The following is a 23,322-nucleotide window of genomic DNA, read 5'->3' on the forward strand; positions in this document are numbered from 1 at the left end:
TGGTAACTGACACTGTGTGGGCAGGGAATGAGTTTTGGTTTTAGTAAAAATGGGCAGTTACATCATCTTGCACAACAGGTCCTTGCTCTGTGCCTGGCCTGGGCCAACTGAGTCCTCCCAAGCTGCAAAAATATGGCAAACTTGAAATTGCAGTAATCAAAAAATATTATAGTATGTTATCTATACAAACAACACATTCTAGGCTGCTCCCTGCATAGAATCTCCCAGATGTACCTGGCAACAAGGGAGAGAGAGATTTGAATACTAATGTCAGCTGGAGGAGGGGACCCTTATTAGTATTTTGGCTAATTGCCAGGTTGCCTGCTCTTGAAAAATTTGCCTAGGCTGAGCTAGACATATTTCTCATGTGTAGAAAATTTTATTGAGTGTTGGTAGGGCTTTATATTTTCCTAATGCTTCCTACAGTCAGCTGTGTGAAGGTTCACAGTAGCCATGAGGTCAGAGTTTCTAGGCCAAAGGCCTTTAGGCCTTCTTTGGAAGACTTGGAAAACTCTAGGGGCTGAACAGGCCCAGAGAAAACTGCAATTTTGGAGAGCACCTGATGTAAACTCACAAAATGAAGAAGTATTTTTTTGTTTTGGGGCTCGGGGGGGTGAGATTTTTTTTTTTTTCTTGTTTGCTTGATGCTTCTTTTTTTTTTTTTTCAGTAAATACAGATGACTAACTCAGGGCCTCCTTTTCTTCTTCCCTGCAGGCAGAACAAAGTCTCTGATGAGTTGCTTGTTCAAAAGGTTCCCACTGATTTTACCTTTGGGTCTGTTCTAACTTTCTCATTGTTTCATGTAAGCATTTTCTGTGGTAATTAGTCTGTAATAGGGTAATCCCTGGTGGCCTTCCTGGAGTGTCTGGACTCTCTGAGTTGAGAAAGCTCTGCTGGGGGGCAACATATTTTTCTCTATGTGGGAAGGGGAAGAGTTGATGTTGTGAATGGTGTCCTGACTATGATGGAAAAATCTCTTAAAAGAGGAAAGTTTTGCAGCATTTCCTAGAAATGATTCAGGCTCCATTTGTCTGATTTCCTCTGGAAGATCCCAGCAACCAGGATGGTGTGTGTGTATTTTGTCCCTGGCTGCTTCCTTCTGGAATCTGTGGCCTGCATTGTCCCAGAGGAACACAGGTCTGTATCTCTGTGATTTGTAGATGCAGTTGCAGGCATTTTTTGTAGCTGGGCACAGACACATTCAGAGCTTTCAACTGGCAGTGGAAGCAGATTTAAAATCCTCTTCAGCTTCATAAAATGCAGTGCCTAGAGTCATCTGAACTGTGAGGCCATGAAGGAAAACCAGTTTTTTAAAGGCTTTTTGAAAACAAAGTAGAGATTTGATACTTTATGTTGGTTGCATTTCCTCGAAATGATTTTGACAAACTATGAATATGAATGCCTCGAATTTCAAGTTTTCCCTTTTTGGATATAGCAAAATTAAGACAGCCTTTCAGGAGTATGGCCATAGACAGAAGAAGAACAGACATGTCCAGGGCAAAAATACAGCCATCCCATGGGAATTCACAGAACAGAAAGGGCTTGGAAATCCTAGTTTTGGAAGCTTATCTCCAGACAAGGGATTTCTGCAACACGACAAACCCTAAAAAACTTAAATTACAACTGCAGAAGCTCTTCTTGCTCTGTAGTGGAGAGGAGTCACTTGGAGTGGGGCTTGGCTGGCTGAGCTCTCTTCTTGGGCCCTTGGACACATGCCACGACTCAGTTTCACTGTGTAGAACAGAAAGGTTTCTCTTGATGGTCTTCATAAAGTTTATTTGAAATCTTTTGGTGAAAAGGGCCATAGTGACTAGGTGCGTTCACAGCAGAATCAGCGTGATCTGAAGTCAGAGGGACCCTCGTACAGAAGCTGAACCAGATTTATTGCCTGAGCCCTGTTTTATGAATACCCTGAGGCTGAATTTGACTGCTGTTGGTCAGTGTGGTGTCAGAGATGCCCACACTGCCCGGGGCATCCTGGAGCAATCCCATTTCTGGGCCTGGTTTGGAGGTCCAGTCCTTGCTACCTCAATTCAGCCCCTTGTGCTGAGGAGTGGGGCAAGAATGGGGAGAAACAGGCTGCTCACCCTTCCAGCCATTCACCCTTCCAGCCGTTCACCCTTCCAGCACTACAACACACACAGAGCCAATTTTACGTTACTGACAGCTCTGTATTACCTCTGTAACACTCACATGCAAAGTGAACGGGTTTTTCCCAAGTTATTTTTGCTGCACAGTGAAACAGACAAGGATTTCCCATCTGCCACATGAAGGAATGAACAAGGTGCGATTTGAGTATTTCCCTGCCGTTAATGAAACTTCTGAAGTTCTCCTTCCTGCTAGTTTTGGGCTTGTGAAAGATCTTCCAGCAAGCTAAGCACAAAGAAAATTAAACAAACCAAAACAACACCCTTACAAACGTTGATTCTCGCTTTAATGCTTTATATTATTTTTTAGTGACCGGTGGAAGCCGCCGCTGAGGGCGGCTGGGGTGTGGGGCCGGGCGGGCGCCTTCAGGGGCGGGGCGGCCGCGGTGGCGGCGGCGCGGACTCCAAATCCCGGCATGCCGCGGGGCGCGGCGCATGCGCGCCGGGCCGGGCTTGAGTGGCAAGTTGTTTGTTCCAGCGAGCACCAGCTGCTCGGCACTCCGGGCTCCGCTGCTCCGCTCCGCGCCCCGCCGGCCTCCCCGCCGCTCCAACTTTTACACCCTCTGCTCCCTCATCCCCTGCTCCTGCCCCCGGAGCTGGGAAGGGACAGACGGAAGCGGGGAGGGGAAAAAGAAAAAAAAAAAAAAAAAAAGAAGGCACCGACAATAACAGCCCCCCCTCCCCCTCCCCATTCAAAAACACAACATAAACCCCAGGGATAGATGAACTACAAATGAGAAAGAGGAAAAGATGGAACTGCACATCCTAGAGCACAGGCTCAGAGTGGCCAGCATAGCCAAGGAGAGCATCCAGTTGTTTACCTATGGATTAATCAAACTTGCTTTCCTGTCCTCTAAGACGAGGTAGGTGCTGGGGATGGGGCAGCGGGGGAGGGGGTGTCCTCCTTGCGGGGGGACAGTGCTGGGGGCGGATCCCCCTCGCTACGAGGGGACTGGGTGCTGGCAGGGCACCCTCCCTCTCTCCGAGGGGCTGGAGTGGGGGGCACTGCCCTGCAAGTGAGCAGGGCAGCCTCCTTGGAAAGGGGGTGGTTTGGAAAGGGGGTGGGTTGATGGCTACTCTCCTCCTTGGGGGGGAAAAATAAATAAAGCAGAGTCCTGGGATGGAGGGGGGGGGGACAGCGTTGGGGTGGGGGTCACCCTCCTTGCTGCCAAGGGGCAGGGTGCTGGGGTGGGTGATGGCACCCTCCTGCAGTAACTCAGGCTGCTGGGTCAGGGGGGACACCCTCCTCGCCAGAGGACCGGGATTCTGGGGGGGCGATGAGAACACCTGCGTGTTCCCTACGCACACCCCCCATCCCAGGACGGGGAGCTGGTGCCGAGGATCAGCGCTGGAGTTCAGGGTGTCGCCGAGCAGCTCTGGGGCAGCCCCCGAGGCTCCTGCCCGCTGCCCGGCCGGGCCGGCCGATGAATGGGAGCAGGTGGGGGCCCGGCCGGGCCGGCCGCAGGCTCGGGGCGCCCGCCGGACAACAAAGGCAACAACAGCAGCCCGAGCAGCAGCAGCAGGAGTCTGCTGGGTTTTTTCCCCTCTCTCACTCTCTGTTTTTATTGGGTTTTGGGGGTTTTGGTTTTGTTTTTTTTTTTTGTGTTATTTTTTTCCCCCGGATTGTTGTTCCTCGCAGCGCTTACAAAAAAAGACGGCTCCTCCACAGGCGGGTTTGTTTAAAGGGAGCTTTTCCAGCGCTGCCAAATTGGGGGATGCATGCCCTGCACTTAAATATTGTGGTGTTAAGTCGTTTGGATTGTGATAGCCTTCAGGAAAAAGAACATCACAGTGGAAGGCACTGTAAGAATTATTTTTAAAATTTTATTTATAAAAAAATACTGTGGCCAGTTTATTGGATGTACGTAAGGTGCTAGGCCTTTTGCACAAAACAACTTGAATTGCAATTGCAGATTCTTCTGTCTTCACTTAGTTTGTTGACTTCACACTATTCAGAAAGAGGAATGGGAATGTAAATAATGATTCAAACTCTTCTTGGTTTTCCTGCCTGATAATTAGTATTTCAGTTTTCTCCCCAAATTCATTCTTGTATTAAGGTGGGAAATTTTCTTTGGCAGTAGGAAAATAATGAATAGATATTGAAGAAATAGAGAGCAAATTAATTTGTTTTATTTCAGACTGTAATTCAATGCTCTCTGTTTAAATGCTTACAGATGAATGGACTCATTTGTGGTGTAATTTGATTACAGCCCTTTATCTCAAACTTCATGCCTTGAAATTTCACTCTGATTTGGGGCTTGTCCCATTTGGCTTTCTACTAACATTGTTTGCAGTGTAAAGTATATCAGCACCTTGTTTACTGCTGTCCCTGAATACTCCATAGGGCATTAAAGGGTCCTCAGTCTTAAGCTTCTATTTTTATGTGTTGTTTCATTGTACTTGAAAGTTGCTGCTGATTTTTTGAAGGTCTTGTTTCTTCCTCTCCCATGCTTAAAATGTCACTTTTACTGTCAACAATGAAGTCTTTAATCTGTCACTCTTAACACATAGACTGGAGTTTTCATGGGGCTTTTTCTATTTGTTTGGGATTTTTTTTTATTTTTATTTTTTAAACTTCAGGGATGGTCCTGTTGTCTTTTTGTTTCCCATTACATTTCACGTTTTCAATGTTAGAGAGCTGTGAAAGGGTCAGGGCAGTAAGATAAATAAGATAAGCCCCTTTGGGGTTTGATACCTTGTCCAGCATTTGGGGTGCAGCACCTGACAGTTTTGTATTATCTCGGTTTCTGTGTTGTCTTTTAACATATACACCCTGAGTATCAATCTTTCCTTACCTTCCATGGAATCTCACTGACCAGGAACAGCAGATGTTTGTGGAATGATTTGTTGGCATGGGAAACTTCTCTTTATTTCCCTTTTGTTAATTTTGTTATTTTTGCAGCCAGTAGAGATGCAGGGGAAGCTTGTTTGTGTCATTCTTGAGACAACTGACAGCACTGAAACGCTTTCTCTTGAGTGCTTTTGCAAACAAAAAGCAACAGTAGTTGTCCAAACTTTGCTGTGGCAAACAAGGTCCCTGCCCCACAGATCTTCTCTGATCAACATCATGTGTACAAGAAAGATGAGGGTCTCTGGGAAATGTAACTCTATAGATTTATGACCACACTGTTTCTCTCTACTCCTCCTTAAAAAAGTGAATATGCTCAAAAGTCAACAACTTTTTATAAGGGTGCAAGACAAATCTCCTGTCCCACACACCCCATGTGCAAAGAGCCCCTCAGGGGAGTGAAAGAGGGAGGTGGTCCACATCCCTGCTAATCTGTTCTAAGGAGATAGCAAAGATAACAGTTACTACATCACCTACATTTTTCCCAATAAGACTTTAAACAGAGTTTTACTCGTGCTGCAAGGCTGCCAGTAAGAAATAATGATTTGTAGGCTAGATGTGATCCAAAGGGGTGACAATGACATCATCAGTATTCTTGTGTTAGTCATGCAAGAAACTAGGGTTTTTACACAGCCTCCTGTGAGAAGTGATTTGGAGGGTCTCTTTCATGTTGTCATACATCAGGGAAAAGGGCTGGAGCAGTTATTTTTTTAATCTTGCACATTTTTCATAATCCCCTTGGGAAGGAAAAGTAACAAATCTCCCTTTTTATTTGGCCTTTTGCCACACTCTCACACTCTTGCCCTTGTTCATGACACAAGTGTTTTAATTTAGCTTCTGTTACAATAGCAATATTTTCTGGTACAGAGAACAGCAGTTTTGAGACTGTTCTGATGGCCAGAAGCAAGACAGCAGCTAACATGGTGAAGAGGTGAGACCAGCAGTGAATGAAATAGTGGGCTGGACTGAGCTAAAAGAAAAATACTCTTAATCGCAACTTTAAGTTAGGCATGACTTATTTTATGCAAAGTTGCATTAAGAGAAGTCGTCTAGGAATAAATAATAGTGTAACTGCTAAGCAGTTACACTGAGGACTGTGCTCTTGGTGTTCTGCTTCTGTCAGTGCAGGCCTCCTGATTTCAGCAGGCTCTGCCAGGCACCCCAGTGGAGGAGTGATCCATGTCGTTTTTAGTGGCATGCTGAAGATTTGCATGTGTCTAATGTTTTTGCTGTTGCTGTCATCAGCATTCTGGTGTTTTATTGATGGTGTTGGTTAGGGCATGGTGCTAATAGCACCAGGGTTGGGGATTCAGCCCTCATGCTAACCACTCACCTAAGAGTTGGACTTGATAATCTTTGTGAGTCCCTTCCAGCTCAGCATATTGTGTCTCTGTGTCTGGCTTGAATGTTCCTTGGTGCCAAGGGTTCTCACCTATTCAGAAGCTGTGCACTGTGTTTATGCATGTAAAGATAAAAATTGTGTGTGGCTTCACCATTGCATTATTTTTCTTTTGTATGTGCCTCTGTAAATGCTGGTTCTCTGGGGCAGAGAGCTGTGCTCATCTGAAAACTCCTGCCTTCATCTCCCTGTGTGCTGCAAAACGAGCAGCGAGTTAAGTGTCTCTGCTTCCTTGGTTAAACTGTCTCATGGTGCTGGGAGAGGTGCCACAAGTAACCTGCTGGAGGACTTGATACAAATACTGTTCTGCTACATTCCTGTCTTGATTTTTTTTTTTTCTCCCCCTAATTGCAAAATACTTTATAACTGCACCCAGCAAGGAAAAGTGCTGGATTCTGCACCTGCTTTGGGGCAGCCCTGGGTGTGGGTACAGCCTGGGGAAGGAGATGCTGGACAGCAGCACCTCACAAAGGGACCTGGGGGTCCTGCTCGGTGGCCAGAGGGATCAGAGCCAGCAGTGCCCTGGGGCCAGCAGGGCCATCCCCGTCCTGGGGCTCCAGGCCCAGCAGGGCCGGTGGGGCCAGGGAGGGATTGTCCTGCTCTGCTCCGGGGGCCTCACCTCGAGTGCTGTGGGCAGGTTTGGGCAGCACAGTGTGAGGGAGGAATTAAACTGTTCGAGAGAGTGCAAAGGAGGCCACGGGGACAGCGAGGCCGTGAGGGGAAGCCGTGTGAGGAGCTCTGAGGGCCCTGGGGCTGGGCAGCCAGGGAAGAGGAGACTGAGGGGACTCATTGCAGCCTGCAGCTCCCTGGTGAGGGGAAGAGGAGGGGCAGACACTGATCCCTGCTTGGTGTGACAGTGATGGCACCTGAGGGATGGCCTGGAGCTGTGTCAGGGGGGTTAAGGTTGGATGTTAGAAACAGGTTCTTCTCCCAGAAGATGATACTGGTTGGAATGGCAATGATTATAGTGGCAGATGTAAAGTGTGCTCAGGTGTCAGCATCTATTCCTACTGTGAATATGTGGTGAGCTCAGAGGATAAAGGCCAGGAACCCCATGGACAGTATAGCTCATACTATTCCTTTGTAGCCTAATGGTTCTTTTTTCCCTGTGTAGTAAGTTATGACATGAGAGATGATTCCAAATCCTGGCAGGATTAAGATGTAGACTTCTGGATGACCAAAGGATCAGAAAAGGTGTTGGTATAGAACTGGGTCTCCTCCTCCTGTAGGGTTGAAGAATGTGGCGTTGAGGTTGCAGTCTGTAAGGAGTGTTGTGATTCCTGCAGCAAGGACTGGAAAGGACAGGAGTAGGAGCACTGTGGTGATTAGGACTGATCAGACAAATAGTGGGGTTTGGGTGGCTGGGCACTGAACAGGCTGCCCAGGGCAGTGCTCACAGCACCAAGGCTGGCAGAGCTCCAGGAGTGTTTGGACAATGCTCAGGCACATGGTGTGATCCTTAGGGATGGTGCTGTGCTGGGCCAGGAGTTGGACTCAGTGATCCTTGTGGGTCCCTTCCAATTCAGCAAATTCTGGGATTCCTTTTAGTGCATAGGAGTTAAATCTGCGTGCAGGACAGTTTGGGATAATGCATGCATTGAGCCACCAGTGCATGCAATAGATGCTTGGAAGGTGAGTCTACCCTTGTCTTTGGAGAGTAAATAAAAATATATGGAGAGTCCAGGAAAATAAAGTGGGGCCTGGGTTCTTCCAAGCACTGGGTCTGTGTCATGTAATTCTGGGTAATGCTTTAGTAGACCCCTGAACATCTGGAGTCAATGCTAACAAGTTATTTTTCCTGTCTATTCCAGTACCTAATCTAAAGATTTGGTGGTAAGCAGTGAAGTGGTTGAGGGAGAAAGGTATTATTTAAATTGTAAAGCTATTAAATTATCAATAGAATAAAGTTGAGCAGTTAGTTTGTTCACAGGGCTGTGTTTAAATGACCTAATTGTAGGTCATGTGTCAATTGTAGGTCATCACAAATTTTAAAATCTCTGAGGGTTTTTTGATACTCTTTGGTTCAAGATGATTATGATTTCTCAATGCTGAAAAGAAGGAACAAGTTCTGCATGTGTAAAGGATGAGACCTTGCTCACCTGAAATGTTTAAATGCAGCCATTCCAAAAGCATCTGTCACTCTGGGTTCTTTTTCAAGGTGCTCCAGGGTGTATATTGGTGACTTGACACAGAATTACAGACACTTTGCAAGCTTACAGGTTTGGCACTACACACAGATGGCTGTCCATGTGAATGGGATGATTCCCAGAGGAGCTAGATGGGATGTAGTGATCCCACTACAATGGGATGCTTGGAGGCAGAAGGTATTCCTAGTGTGGAGAGGTCCTTAAAAATATTCATTCCAGTAAAAATGTAGCAAGAAGTGAATGGTGATAAAATGTACAGAATAAGTAGGATTTTCTTTGGGCTTTGAGCAAAAAATAAAACTAGGTTTGTTGTCTTTAAGTTTTCAGTGGTATTTTTGGTAATCTGTCCATTTTGCTTAGTAATAATTGACACCTCTACTTATGAACAGTGTGCTGTTGCTATTAATATAAGTGTTTCTCATTCCCTGATCACTTGTTTACTGTATAGGTGTCCTGAAATTGGAGATACTGTAATAAAAAGTCTATTTTGGACTTCAGAATATAATAGGACAAACAAGTGCTTAAAATGTATCTGTGCATCATTTGAGGACATTGAGATCAGCAGTCTGTTTCCTTTGGTATGAACTCAGACAAACACATGTTGTTTATGCCCTTATATGAGAAACAGATCGTCCTGCAACACTGCATGATTATCTGGCAAAGCCAAGTTACTCCTATCATTAAAACCTTTTTTTTTTTTTTGGTCTCTCATGGCTTCTGCCATCCTGTGCATCCCAGGAAGACCACTGAGTAAAGGCTTTTGCCAGTTATAAGATGGTATCTACTCATCTAAAACATGTTGCTTGTGTTTCCTTTTGTTGTGGCAAAGACTCTCAAATGCCTTGAATATTTTATTTTCTGGTTATGTGTATATGTGTGTGATATCTGAGGTGTGGGGACTTCTCTTTCAGTGTGATTTGGTGACCATCTGTTACAGGAGGAGTGAGTGCTGATGTCCAGACACCACAGGAGGCTGCAGTGATGGGAAGCCTCGTGGCTAAAGCTGCCTGCCTGCCCTTCCCCAGAGCACTCTGCTGCCCTGTTTGTGTCACCATGGGCATTTGTGGTGCTGAACCTGCTGCTGGATGTTCAGGATGAGTAGAGCTAGTGAGAATCAGCTAACTGAGTAGGTGGAGAGAACAGAATTTGCTTGTTTGGGCTAAGGAAGTATATAAGCTCTTTAATTGTGGATGCCATCAGTTTGTGTTCAAGGCTGCTGGGCTGTGAGAGCATTCTGCAGTGTTTGAACATGTTTAAACCTTGGAAGGAACAGGATTCCTTCCTGATGGTCTCTTACTGTTTATCTACAAATGTTATTTTTTCCCTTTATTTTCTGCTTCTGGCATGTGGCTTACCAGTGGGGCACTGCCTGATTTTCTCTTTCTTTGCCTGGCAGTTCTGTCACGCAGTCAGTCCTCAGCCTACCATGTGGTCCCATCAGGCTGAGGCTGATGCCAAGTCAGAAACTGTCAGGAGCACTTAGAAACTAAATGAGATTCAAAAGGTGGAATGGAAGTACTAGATCAAACCTAGAGTGTAATGCTGGGCAGCACTGTGTGCTGGAGAAATGTTGATTTAGATATTGTACTTTTAAAATAAATAGATATTTGCCTGTAATTTGTAGTGGGATAGTTGTTTGTCCTTATTTCCCATGTTTCAGTTCATTGGGAAAGCTGTCACATAGATGAGATGCATCACCTGTGGATGAGGTACAACATCAGTTATGTAAAAAAAAACCATCAATGGTGCCTGCTCATGTTGAGCTGAGAAATAGAAAAGATGAAAAAAATACTCCTCTTTTGCCATGTAACTCATTAAAGATCCCCTCAGATGAATGGGTTTTTTTATTACTTTGAGGTGAAAGCCAGTATTTAAATTAAAAATGTGGCTTTTATCAGTTAGATGGCTCTTCCTGCAAGCTGGTACTGGTGTGCTTCAGCAGCAGAGCCAGTGCAGGTCTGTTATGGGAAAGTATGAATACTGTGCATTTGTCATCTAGAAGTAACAGCTGAATTGTTCATTAACACAATAGTTTGAATCCACAGTCTACTCCTCTACTGAATTATAACTTAAATTATAATAAATAACTTATCTCTATTTGATAGCTGAATTCTTTGGCAATGCCTTGGTCATTTTCTATAAACATGTCTTTCCATTGATTTTATTTTTAATTATGTTTACCACACCATCTCATTTATCCAGTACACATCTTCTTAGTCATCCTGAATGTTAGAGTTTTAATATATTTGGATAAAACCTCCAATTTCTTTTCTAACCAAAAACAGTATAGATTTATTCTTTTGTTTACTGCCAACTAAAGAGTAAACTCCAGCTCTGATCTGCTGGTAACTGAAGGCTGGTAAAGGAAGAATTATCCAACAGGAATGTGAGGAAATATTTCCATTCATTATAGTTCAGAATCAGCAGAGTAGAGCTTCTGAGCTGCTGTTAGCATTTCAAAGTAAAAAGGTCTCTTCTCCCCACCTTCAACCCATCTGAGTTTTGTATAGATACGATATATTTGTTAAGAAAGAAAACAACAGGCAAAAATGTTCTGTTATGGCACAAAAGTAATGAAGACTGATTAAGCCAGTTCCATTACTATGCAAGCCCTTGTTAGTCCCAGATGTAGTACACAAAGTTTTACTGTGCTGGCCATTGAAATAGAGAATCTGATCTCATTTTTGTGGTCTGATCCATAATAAACATCAAATACTGGTTATTAATGTTTTATTTTCACATCCAAAGAAATGCAGTGTACGCCTAAACTTTCTCACCAACCAGAACAACCTTACTTTGGTCTGTTAAGTGTGGCTTACTAAAGATTAAAATAAAAAGCCTACTTCTGATCTGCAGCCTGCTTTAGGAAGCTCCCAGCAGTAATACCAGAGATACCAGATCTGCCAGCAGATACCAGAGCTGCTGTTTAGCACAGAGTTGGCATGTGGAAGAGAGGAGGGGCAAGTTTGCTTGGTGGCAGAAAACCATCCACTCATCCTTTGGGGACCTCTGAGGTATGCTTTTGTGGGAATGCCTGGGTAGGCAAAGTGATTTTTTTGAAATTTTGTGGTCCGGTTATTGTTTGGTAATGTGATGGAATAAATGTTTTTAAGATACTTGTGCTACTTATTGGCCCGTAATTGTAGAGAGATGTAGGCTGTTGTTGATGGTAAGTTGTGCTTGACCCAAATTTTTTCAATACAAATTGTTTATAAAGTAGGAACCAAACCCTCTCAGGAGTGTGAATGCATGTCTGGCTGAGATGTAACTGTAAAGGAGAAGTTCATCTCTTCCTGTGAAGTTTTAGTGTTCTTCTTAAAGAGGATACTAGAGATGGCATAAGGTGTGCCTATTTAGGAGTAAAATGCAACCTTTAAGTCTTATGCAAAGTATTCAAAGAGATTAATTTTAAAAGTTGATGCTGGGGGAATTTCTGAACCTGAGAGGAGAAAATTTACAAGTTTCAACATGGGTGGAACAGTTAAAAATGTATGTGTGACTCTCCCTGACTTTTTCTGTTCAGACTTTTTAAGAATGTTACATGAAGAGAATCTGGGTAATGATATGCACTGGTTTTAGCAATATCTGAATATTTATCCTAGTTCTGTGATTAAAGATCAGTATTCAGCCCTTTTTTATGCCATGCATGTTTTTACAGGGTGAGTTGGTGGAAGTTGCTAAGTCTGAGACCTTGACTGAAATGGCCCATGTTAATCTTGCTTAACACTTGTAGTTTTTATTTCTTCTCCTAAAGAAAGATTGACTCTTTTCCCTTGATAACCTCTAAGGCACTCACTTGCAAATAAATGTATTCTTGGCAGGAATAAAAAAAGGTAGCTCTTAATATTGAGAAGGATATACTCTGCATGCATCTAAGCAACTGTATACATTTACATAGATTTACTTAGTCTTTATTTTTGTGCTTTTTTGAAAATGATGGATGACTTATCATGATTAGTCTTTCAGTTGTGATCTTTTTCAAGCTGCTTTTGGGTGGGAATCGGAGTTTGTAACATGGAAAGCAAACATTTTCATTTGCTCTTTTTAAACTACTCCACAGTATTAAATGTGCTAAGTATTTAGGAAAAAAAAAATCTCAGCTTATTTTGTGGTTATAACTAAGCAGTGTAACATGACCTGTACTAAACAAATGAAGCCAGTGGTGAATTGAGACTGTGCTTGGCAAGACATTGGAGCTGGGAGGGCTCAGCCTTCCACACCTACTTCTTATTTGCAGGCTGGAAGAAGAAAACCAAATTTACTTGCCTTTTTAGAAAAGTCCCTAATTTGTTTCCCAACCTGGAATTAACTAGTGATCATTTTAAACTAAACTGAGTCATTTGAAATGAGGAAAATATTCACCCATCTTGTGGAAGATAATATGCTGTCAAAATCTGGTGTATTGGATAAGTGGACTGGTTACAGTGGCTTTGTCAGTGATTTCTCCTCAACTGATGTGTTCACTTTGCTTTGGAGTTTGGAGCAGCAAACATATTTTGATAAATGTTGTTTAAATTATCTCACACCTAAGATAACATTGTCTTTGCAGAAATTTTTGGATTTCAGGTATCTTTATATCAGATGAGCTAATGTTAAAATAAAATTGCTCTTAGTTGTTTGCATATTCAAACTACTTGGTTGCAGAAGGGTGGTGTTTCACTTTCACTGCAGATTACAGGCAATTTATGATATACTGAGATGATGTGGTGTGAGTTGCATGTTATTACCCATTTGGCATTTTTGTGAACCAAGCAGAGTTTTGTTGTGTGTAGTTTGTTTGCATCTGCTGAGCCAGTGAGGTGTGAAACCACACTCTTGTGGCTCAGCCTCTCTTGAGCTTCCTGCAGGTGAGTCTGGTTTGGGGATGGTTTTTTGCTGTGAGTGGTGGGTCTGTGTGCTTTGCAATGGTTCCATCTCACAAATTGACATAGATTATGTTTGTTAAGAGATTTTTCTTCAGGTAAAATGCCAGCAATGTAGAGTGGTTATAGCAATTTTTTTTGCAAATGAAATCAATACTTCATTATGGAAAATAGAATGGATGAAGTAGCTGCATTGCAGACAAGGTACAGATGTGCAGAACAACTGGAATCCTAAGGAACAAAGCATCATTTTTAACACAAATTTTGTTTTTCAGTGATTGCTTTCTTGTCAGTACTCCTGCCATACTGTGTAACAATATTTTGATGACTGCCAGAAACTACTTTGCTACACCAGCTTGATGTTGGCTAAATACAGAAAAGTAAGCAAGGATTTGGTTTGACCAGAGCAGGCTTTATGGTTTAATGGGGAGAAGGATGGAGGGAGGTGATAAAGGCCAGAGCTGGCCTTGTGAATGAGCATGGACTGCCTGGGAGCCTCGTGTGGGACTGAGGGTTAATGCAGCTGTGGAGCCTCAAGCTTTTTGTGCAGTTTTCAGCCCAGACCTGGTACATTGTCACAAACTTAGAAAGCAGCAAATCTGCACAGAATGGGTGAGGTCAAGAAGGATCTCTGAAGATCAGGTAGCCCAACCCCCCAGCTCAAGGCAGAGGCTGCTCAAGCAGCTTGCTCAGGATTTTGTCCATTGGGATCTTGTGCTTAAAGCCATGCATGGAGCTTTGCTCTCTGCTGTGTTAACATGTTGTTGACCTCATTCCCATTGTAATGCTTTGCTCCATTTGGCATTACTTTGACACAGCATTATGAAGTGTGATTTAATGTCTCATCTCAGCATGACAAAGTGTTTTTTAAACTTAGAAGTGAAACTGTGCAGCCTCTTGGTTATGGAGAGAACTGTTGGTATGAATGAGGCTGTTTACTGCAGTAGTTCATTGGTGCTTTGTGCTGCTTTGTGAGCATTTCAGGTGAAACTGCTTATTGCCTTTAAACTGAGAAAAACTAGCTGAAACAAACTAGATGCCAAAAAATTCCATAGTTTGGTAAGAGCAGAGCTTGCCTTGGGAAAGGGCATGCACTCACTTCTGTGCTGATGCAGACAACTTAATTACAATTTGTAATGATGTTGGATAGATGCACAAGGCTCATGAAGCTACTGCTACCCAAGCCCTCTACACAGAAGTTTCATTTGTGTCCTTGAGCTAAGTAAGGGAAAGTATTAGAATGACATGAACTCCAGATGTGACTCAGTTTGACTTGAAGTGCAGTATTGTGTGCTGCATGCCCTGCAGTAAATGTGGTGCTTTGGTTATTATGCAGTTTCTGAAATTCCACTGGAAGAGTGGTCATGTGATGGAGCCTCACTGGAGGGAAGAGTTTTCTCTGTACTCTTCCTATTGCTATCAAGTTACTCCAAGCATGTCTGAGTGGTTCTTACAATTCCTTACAATGCATACAGTCCTGTACATACAATCATGCTGTTGGCTTTATGCCTTATCCCATTACCCATCCCAGTGCTGTGTTCCAGGGGCTGCTGAGGTTTGATCCCAGTTTGTCTGTTTGTAGGGAAAGCCTCATGGCTGAGGAAGGGTAAGTTTATAAGGCAGGGTTTGCATGGAATCACTGAGCTATCCCCTGGTAGCTCTTATGCTGTGACAGGCCACAAGTACTTCTTGTTTGCACAGGAGTGTGAAATCAGGCCAGAATGATTAATGTAAATGTAAATTTATGTGTTCTGTACCCGTTTGAATGGCTTTGTTCATTCACATGGTGTTTGAATTGTAATTTTAGGCAATGATTTAAATATGAAGTAGTCCTGAAACAATACAGTTGCCTATTGGCTTTTAATGATCATGTGAAGCAGTGTGTTTTGAATGGATATCTCATTATAAAGGTGATAACGACCTAATAATTGATGGCAGGAAAAAGAAAAAGAACCAAGCCAGAAATGCTAAATAACATGTGTGTGTGTAAATTATATGCTTCATGTAAAATTTGTGTCCAAGATGTCCATGAGCATACATTTGAAATTAATTTTCTTCTATGTTTACAGAAGCATTGAGGCTTAAAGCTGGTACATAATTGGCTGTTAATCTATTTTTTATAGCCTTCCATGGCAAGTTACTGCTGTTTATCTCTTTTTGAGATTTCCTACTACCATAACCATGTGCTTTTCTTAGAGATGAGTGGATGGCCACTCTACATAAAATCTATCATAAAGATAGGATCTGCCTTTAGGTGCAGCCTCTCTTGGCTGGATAACTTAGGGTGTACTTGGAGCATCACAGCAAAGCAGCTGATGAAATTCCTGTCTCTGATTCAACAGTTTCCATCTCCAGTGTTTTGGAAGTTACTGTTAACTTGTTGTGTGTGTTCCAAGTTCAGGAGAGAAAAAAACCCCAAACATCACCCCCTACACTTTGAAGCCACCTCATTTTGTTTATGTTTATGGTACAGACTCACAGTTGAGTAGTGTGGCTATGGGCTGGTTAATTCAGAGTTGGAGTGGAAATTATTGACTTGTTAACCTTTCTTTACTCAGGAGAATGAATGGTCAGATGATTAGATCTTGTAAGGAGAAAAACTATTTATTAATATGGGTAAAAGGTGTGTGACTAGTAATGGTAGTAATCTTTCTTCAAAACTATAGGGGAGGCTTTATCTATATGTGTTACCAGCATCCCACTTTGAATATTACATTTTCTCACTTTGTGTTTTTACAGTAATCATTTTTCCCTTTCACTTGGGTTTGAAAAATTCAGTGACAGGAGCAGTTCCTGGATTCAAAATGGACTGGTACTCGTACTTTTTCCTAGGCCTGTTAAAACATACTCCTGGTTATATATTCCTTGTGCAGGATCAGCAAGCAAAAAAGGACATGAAAGAATTTCATCTGCTCCTTAAGTGAGCCTTACATAAAACAAAGTTTAAAATGAATTAGGACTTACCTTTTGAGCACTTGTCAAATCTTCTCATTGTCAGGTTTTCTTCCCACTTAAAGTTCATGTTATATCAAATCAATGTAAGGTACATGATAATACTTCAGAAACACCTAAGTCCCATTAAAAAAAAGCACTTGGGTACTCCAAGGCTCATTGGGAGCCAACAGGGCTTTGACTCAAAAATGGCTTTTGCTGTTTGAGGGGGGAGATGCTTAAGGGCTTTAAAAATTTTGCCTCCTGCTCAGACTAGCTGGTAACTTTCAGGACAGGAGTAAAGTAAAAATGCACCAAGGGGAAGGAAAGGCTTAGTGTGGCTGCTCATGTGGGCAAGAGTGAAGATATACTTCTGAGAATTAGTATAGAGGGTCAAAAATGGGGATCTCTGTTCTTCTCTCCTCTCATAGGCAGGTGGGCTGCAGGCTGGCTTCACTCCATGTCTCCAGCAGCATCTGGCCCTGTGCTGCCCCAGCAGTGCTCCCTGCAGTCCCTGGCCCCTGGTGGGTGCTCCAGGGTCACCCAGCACAGCGTGTGCCAGCTGCACCTCTGGGAGCTGGGCAGAGGCTCTGCCTTCCTTTGCAGAGGAGGAAACTGAGCCACATGGGTGGGTGAGTGCCCTGCTGTCCTGGTTTAGGGCAAATCTGGGAGAAAAACCTCTAGGGGGATTCCTCTAGAAAGCAGATTCAACTGGTTTGAGAAAATATTTCCTTGGAGAAAAAGTGGAAAAAATCTGTTTATTTAACAGGCAAAGCATTCACCAGCACAAAAAAAAAAAAAAAAAATTAGCTATATTAAACAATAGAACCTTGCTGTTCTGAAGAGATGGCAAATTCAGAAAGTCCTTGTAGCTCAGTCTCTTCTCAGTCCCTCCTGCACTGGAAAATGCCCTGGTGGGCCACAGGTGTGAGCTCCTGGTGTTCTTCTGGCTTTTCAGTCCAGAGCAGGTTTGATCAGTCCCAAGAAAAAGAAAAGCCACAGTCCAGGGAACTTCAGTGCCTCAGCTAGCTAAAAAAAAAACCTGACTAAAAAGCAAAGGAGAGCTCTGTCCTGCTGTCTGTCCATGCTGCAGGAAAGAATGCAGGGGAGCAAGTGTCTGAAAACAAACTGTGCCCTTTTTCTCTCCCCCCCTTTGCTCTCAGGACCAGTCTTAAAGGTGCAAAACTTAATATGCAGCATAAACAGAACAGACAGCTGGGGATACAAGCATCATTTAGGCAGCCCAGGACTCTTCCCCGTCTCACTCAGCACCTCTGCAGTAGCACCTCACTCTGTTCTCCACATCCTGCAGCCTTCACCACTAGGACCACCCCTTTTCAGTAGGACAGAGGAAGGCCCTGTTTTCAGCCTGTGTGTGTATTAGCCACTTTGAAGTCCTTGTCATCCAGCTGCTGCTTGCTTTTGTGGGTTTTTTTTTCTTCCTAGTTTTGGTAGGCTCAATAATGGGGGTGTTCTGCGCTGTCTGTCTCTCCTTGTACCTTGAGAGAGCAATGTGGGTTGGAAGATGTCCATACAAGCTTCCAGTAGTAACAGCAGTGTTCCTGAAACTCACAAAGAAAACCACCAGGGATGTACTCATATATGCCACATTTATGTGTATTTAAATGTGACATTTAAATACACATAAACACATATATATGTATATATATACATATGGACATGTGTACATTATGTCTGAAGCTGTGTACATGTGTCATTCCAAAGTCAGAGTTCTCTTGAAATGGAAATTGCCTCAGCTAGAAAGTAGAGGTAGCTCCTGCTGACAAATAAAACCACATGTTTTTAGGAGCTCTAATAGTTGTGCTTCAGGACAGAGAATGTCTCTCTTCCACTCTCCTTCAGACAGCAGCTGCCACAATGAAGTCTGAATATGAAGAATACATTTTTCTGTGGCTGTATCCTGGGCTCTAGAAGGACTGTACAGTTCAGAACAATAGCAGAATGTGGAGCTGCCAGCAGGCAGTCTGAGTGGACAAGTATAATCATGCACCACTCAGCTTTCAAGGAAATTACAGTTAGAGCACTGACTTGCTCATAATAGCAATCCATTGTTTGGCTTAATAACTTATCAGCTCTCCAGGAGCCAGCTAGTGATCACTGTCATCATACACTGCTAATCATTCTGTTCTTAAATTATCCCAAGATGAACTAAGGACCCATCACATCACCTATTAACCAGCAAACTGAGTGCACTATAATTTTTTTTTTTTAAGCTAGAAGGAATGATGTTGCCTACCTTTTTTCTTTTCTTGTTTTGTCATTATCTTTGTCATATGTAATTGTGCCTGTAGGTTTTTTTTTTTTTTTAATGTCTGGTTGAAAGGACAGTGTCAAATTGTGTTGGGATATTTTTAGATAGATAGAGTTTATGTTAAATTGTGGGGTTTTTTTGTGGTAACTACTAGGGAACTGAATCTGAAACCTGCTTTTTAAGGAGCATTTGGTTTTCATAAAGCAGTTTTGGCAGGGGGTGATTTTTTTTTTTTTTATGGTGCTTTTCTGTAGTACCTGGATCCCTGTCAATCATTGGTAAGTGTAGCTTGAGAATACCCCTCTTTATGGGTGAAGAGTGATTATCCCTCTTAGACAAATGTAGAATTTGGGCACAGGAGGAAAGCATGATTTACCCAGAGCCATGCAGGGAGCTGTGGAAGAGCAGGAAGGAGAAGGAGGCTGGTTTGAGTCCTGATCCCAGGAGGCCTTATATCATGCTGAATGCATTCTGCCTTCTTAGCAGAGGCTTATTTGTGAGTTCTGAGCTGCCAGCCCTGAAGGAGCCTTGGAGTATTTCTTCTGAAGGAAGAGTGGCCACAGCCTCGTTTGCAGAATTGATATGAAAGATCCTAGAATGGTGCAAAGTAGCAAACCTGTTGGGACACCTTTTTGTGGTTAGGAGTGCACAGACATGCCAGCCACGTCAGCAGATCTCCAACCAGTTCCATGCTCAGGACTGAAATGGGGAGTTTGTGAAAAGGGGAGGGAAAACAGAGCATGTGCCCAACTGAAACAGGCTCCTTGCTGCTGTGAATAGTGCAGCTAGCTGTGCCTTAGCTTCTCCTGGTCTCAGGAATTGTGCAGACTGTGGGGTCAGCTGTTTTTATTAGACCAGAACAAGTACACCAGATTCAAATTAAACCCTGAGCATTTTTGTGGTTTTCTTTAGCTTTTCATCTCTCCTGTGTCTGTCTTGCAAAGACAATTGTATCTCTTGATCAGTGATGATTAGAATTAAAATAAGGACCCTTCTGCTCCAAGGGTTCTTTTTTCTACTGCCTGGCACATCTATGGCTGATGAAGTTTCCTGTTTTGAGAAGATGCTGTCTGACTGTGACATCTCTGAACCATGTGAGAAAACACACCTATTCTTGTCAATTATAGCAACAGTCTAGCTCCAATTATGCAGGTCTTTGTATATTGTATTGAAAAACATAGATCTGGCCTTAGTTAATAAACAGAAAAGATCAGGTTGTTACAAAATGGTGATCTCTACAGAGACTAACCTTTGCATGTACTTCAAATACATCACCTCCCTTTGGCAGCAAGAAGTGAAAAAAATGCTGAGTAGGTATGTCATGTCCCCAAGGCAAGTTCTGTAATAAGGAAATACCTGAAGCTTACAGGTGTGGCTTTCTATTTTCCATGAAAGTATTTCCCACTTCTCCAGGAGTTTACCATCTTTCTTTGAAAACAATTGTTCAGGTTGCAAGTCTGTCCTGTTTTATTGGCTTCATTTGCTCTAGGGCCAACAATTGGCATTCAGCCCAAACTCCAAGGTTGTACCAGTTCACTGTATTTTGCACTGTACAAAGTTGAAAAGCATTGCCAGATGAAGAAATAGAATTGAATTGGAAAGCCTAAAACCTCCTGTGCCAACCTGTTCTTTAATACAACACAATGGCTGGGCAATGATTTACTTTACTGTGTGTTTTGAAATGTGTCTGACTTGGTAGTTATGCTTGACCAGAGCTTTCTCTTGCAAGGAGTATTTCTTTCTTTGCCCTGTCTACTGATACAGGAGTGGAAATGTCAATATGCAAGGCAATGATTTTGTTACAAATCTGCTTGGGATGCCCTGATAACCCAGTTCTCTGCATAACAGAGTCAGCAAGTTTCTCTGTGTGTTGATGTTGGTGAGTTAGAGCCCAGGCTGAAATATTCATGTTAGAGGGAATGTTTCTGTAAAACCCTGTTCATGCAAATTGGACATCAGTATGCTTGAGGTTTCTGGGAAAATATCCTTTTTTGCTTGGCATGTCATGCATTGGGATCCCTGGATAATTGATGTTATATTAAAGCCAGGTCTTGATTATCTGTGGTGAAATGTGTGAATACTGAAAATCCTGTACTAAGAGCACAAACCATCCCATTTGGATCTAGAGGAGCAGACTGAAAGCAACATGGCATTTTGTTGTTGGTTTCTCAGCCTGGGAATATCAGCAAGTGGCAGGATTACTGATGGTTCTTTCCCCAGCATCACATTCCAGACTCATATGTATGGTTTCTGCTACTTTAACTTTTATTTTTCCAAGGCTCTCCCATTCCTTTGTTCTCCTGGCTAGCTGATGCTTACAGTGCTCCCATCTTTCTGCAGGTCCACCATGGTTTGAAGCCATTGTTGTGAAGTGTGAGTGTGAAGATGCTGGTACTTGGTTTGATAGTTGCCTAAGCCTTACTCTGTTACCTCTTCCTCTTTTACTGCTTCCTCTGTGGCTGTGAGGTTCTGTTCAATGCTGGTTTGTTGAAGAAAAAAACCCATGGTGGCTCTGTACCATCATTTCAAAGAACAGCTATTCAGCAGGCTCTTGATGGAGAGGTTTAAGAAGAAATTATTTTGCTCCTTGGACATGAAAATGCTGGTTAAGAGTGGCAGTCTGGCCAGACAGAAATTTTTACTCCCTTTAAGCCATGGGTCTGCACCTTCAGCAGGCTTTTTCATTGATATTTTGTGTACAGCTGTCTGTGCTGCTCAGGAGGATGCTGTGATGCCTCAGACAGAGGACAGCCCACCATGCCTCAGAACAGGTCTCAGGCTGCTCAGCAATACTGGACTGAGACTGAGAATGCAGGGCAGAAAAGGTGCAAGGGCCTAAGAAAACCTGCATGTAAATTTTGAGGTTGGGCTGAGATTTTATTTTATTTTATTTTATTTTATTTTATTTTATTTTATTTTATTTTATTTTATTTTATTTTATTTTATTTATTTTATTTTTTATTCTATTTTATTTTATTTATTTTATTTATTTTATTTTATTATTTTATTTATTTTATTTAATTTATTTATTTTATTTTATTTATTTTATTTATTTTATTTTATTTATTTTATTTTAAATTTTTTTTAATTTTTAAAATTTTTTTTATTTTATTTATTTTTTTTAATTCATGGAAGGAAACATCTTCTCTAGACATCTGTTATTTAAACCCAGGTAAAGAGACTGATTCCTTCAGTACAGGTTGACCTCTTTATACTGCCATTGTTTGGAGCAGGAGAGTCTGAACTTTGCTACTGCTCAAATAGCTCTGGTAAAATCATCCAGTCATTTTATCTTCACCAAATTTTTGCCTCATTTTGGAGGCAAGGATTTGATAAAGATTAAATTATTGGATCCTTGGCTCATTTTGGAGCCTCATTCTGTCCTTTTTTCAGTTACCTGTATGGTTGCAGTACAGGCTTATTGTAATCCAGGCAATATTCTCAGCTGAGGAAGAAGTTAACAGGAGCATGGTCCAATACTGGATGGTTTCTTAAAGACAGTGAGCAAGCTAAGCCTGTATAACAGGAGAAATATTTAGTCAGTCACAAGCATTGACATTAATGTATTTGGAGATGACAGACTTTGTACCTCTCTGTTGATAGATTCAAGTGTTACTTGCTTTTTCCAGTACACTGGGGTTCAGTTGTTCAAGTAGAAGATGCTGCCCAGTGTTCCCACAGCTCTAGAATGAAGCCTCACGCACCAACTGAAACTCCACAGCAGTTGTAGCTTTGCTTTTTGCAGCCTCAGTCAAAAATGAAGCTTATTTTACAGAAATTCAGTAAATTACACTTCAGCTTTTCTTTGGACAGGTCAGCAGTGATTTGCTTGGAAACCTTGGCATACTGTTGAATTTCTGCTGTAGAGAAAGCTTGCCTATGATTTAATCCAAAAGATTCCCTTTCCCCTTCTTCCCCTGCCATTTATTCACCTCAGCACAAAATTATTACTGTGACATTGTGTGAGTGGACTCCCATGCAGGTAACACCCTTCCCCACAGAGTGAGTGCCCTGGCACTGGAGCTGCCCAGGAAATCTCTCAAAACTGCTTCACCTTGGCCTTCATACCTTCACTATGTCTAACATTGCTGTTAAACCAGTAGTGAGCTTCAGTCCAGGCTTGCATAGTGACAGATTTGAAGCAACAAGCTCTGTAATGTTACTTTTGGTATTTTTACCCATGTGTTCCTATGGCCACATGGAGCCTCCTCCTGAAGTGTTTCTGGCCTCCCCAGTCTGCAGATCACTGGCTGGGAGTGTATTTCCTTCTTGATGAATTATAGAAAATCAGTGTCAAATAGTTCCATGGCACCAAACTAGTGAATGTAAGGCCTGCATCCAAAATTGGGAAGTGTCTCTGTGGGAGACTGGCTTCAGTGGAATTATCTGATATTCCAGTTAACTGGTTCATTGCTGGCTTTCAGAGAAACCCATAATATCCCCTGGTCATTTTCTTTCAAAATTACTCTGCTTTTCTTGGTCTGAGTAGTTGGTCCTTAAGTAAACTAAGTGCTTGGGTTGGGATTTTATTTAGTCATTTTCAAATTGCAATTTTGGTTCCTTCACTGCCTGTTTGTCTCTAGCTCGCTGCCTTTTGAAAGAATCTGTAGATTCTGTACTGATGCTTCCTCAATCTGTTGCCACTCATTCCTTGTCTTGTACTTGTTTCAACTTACCATAACTGTTCTCCTGGCTCCCTCAAGCCCTGCAGAGCC

At 42.5% G+C, this 23,322-nt stretch overlaps 1 protein-coding gene across 1 annotated transcript in view; it reads left to right on the forward strand.

Moving 5' to 3' along the window:
- Nucleotides 1-2,629: 2,629 nt before the first annotated feature.
- Nucleotides 2,630-23,322, forward strand: part of CASTOR2 (cytosolic arginine sensor for mTORC1 subunit 2) — a 132,351-nt gene continuing 111,658 nt past the window's right edge. The window contains exon 1 of the mRNA XM_036395259.2: nt 2,630-3,011. Within this exon, the coding sequence (XP_036251152.1) occupies nt 2,899-3,011 (113 nt within the window). The 5' untranslated portion in view covers nt 2,630-2,898. The remainder of the gene's footprint in view (nt 3,012-23,322) is intronic.

Source organism: Molothrus ater, chromosome 21, assembly GCF_012460135.2.
Source record: "Molothrus ater isolate BHLD 08-10-18 breed brown headed cowbird chromosome 21, BPBGC_Mater_1.1, whole genome shotgun sequence".
NCBI lineage: Eukaryota > Metazoa > Chordata > Aves > Passeriformes > Icteridae > Molothrus > Molothrus ater.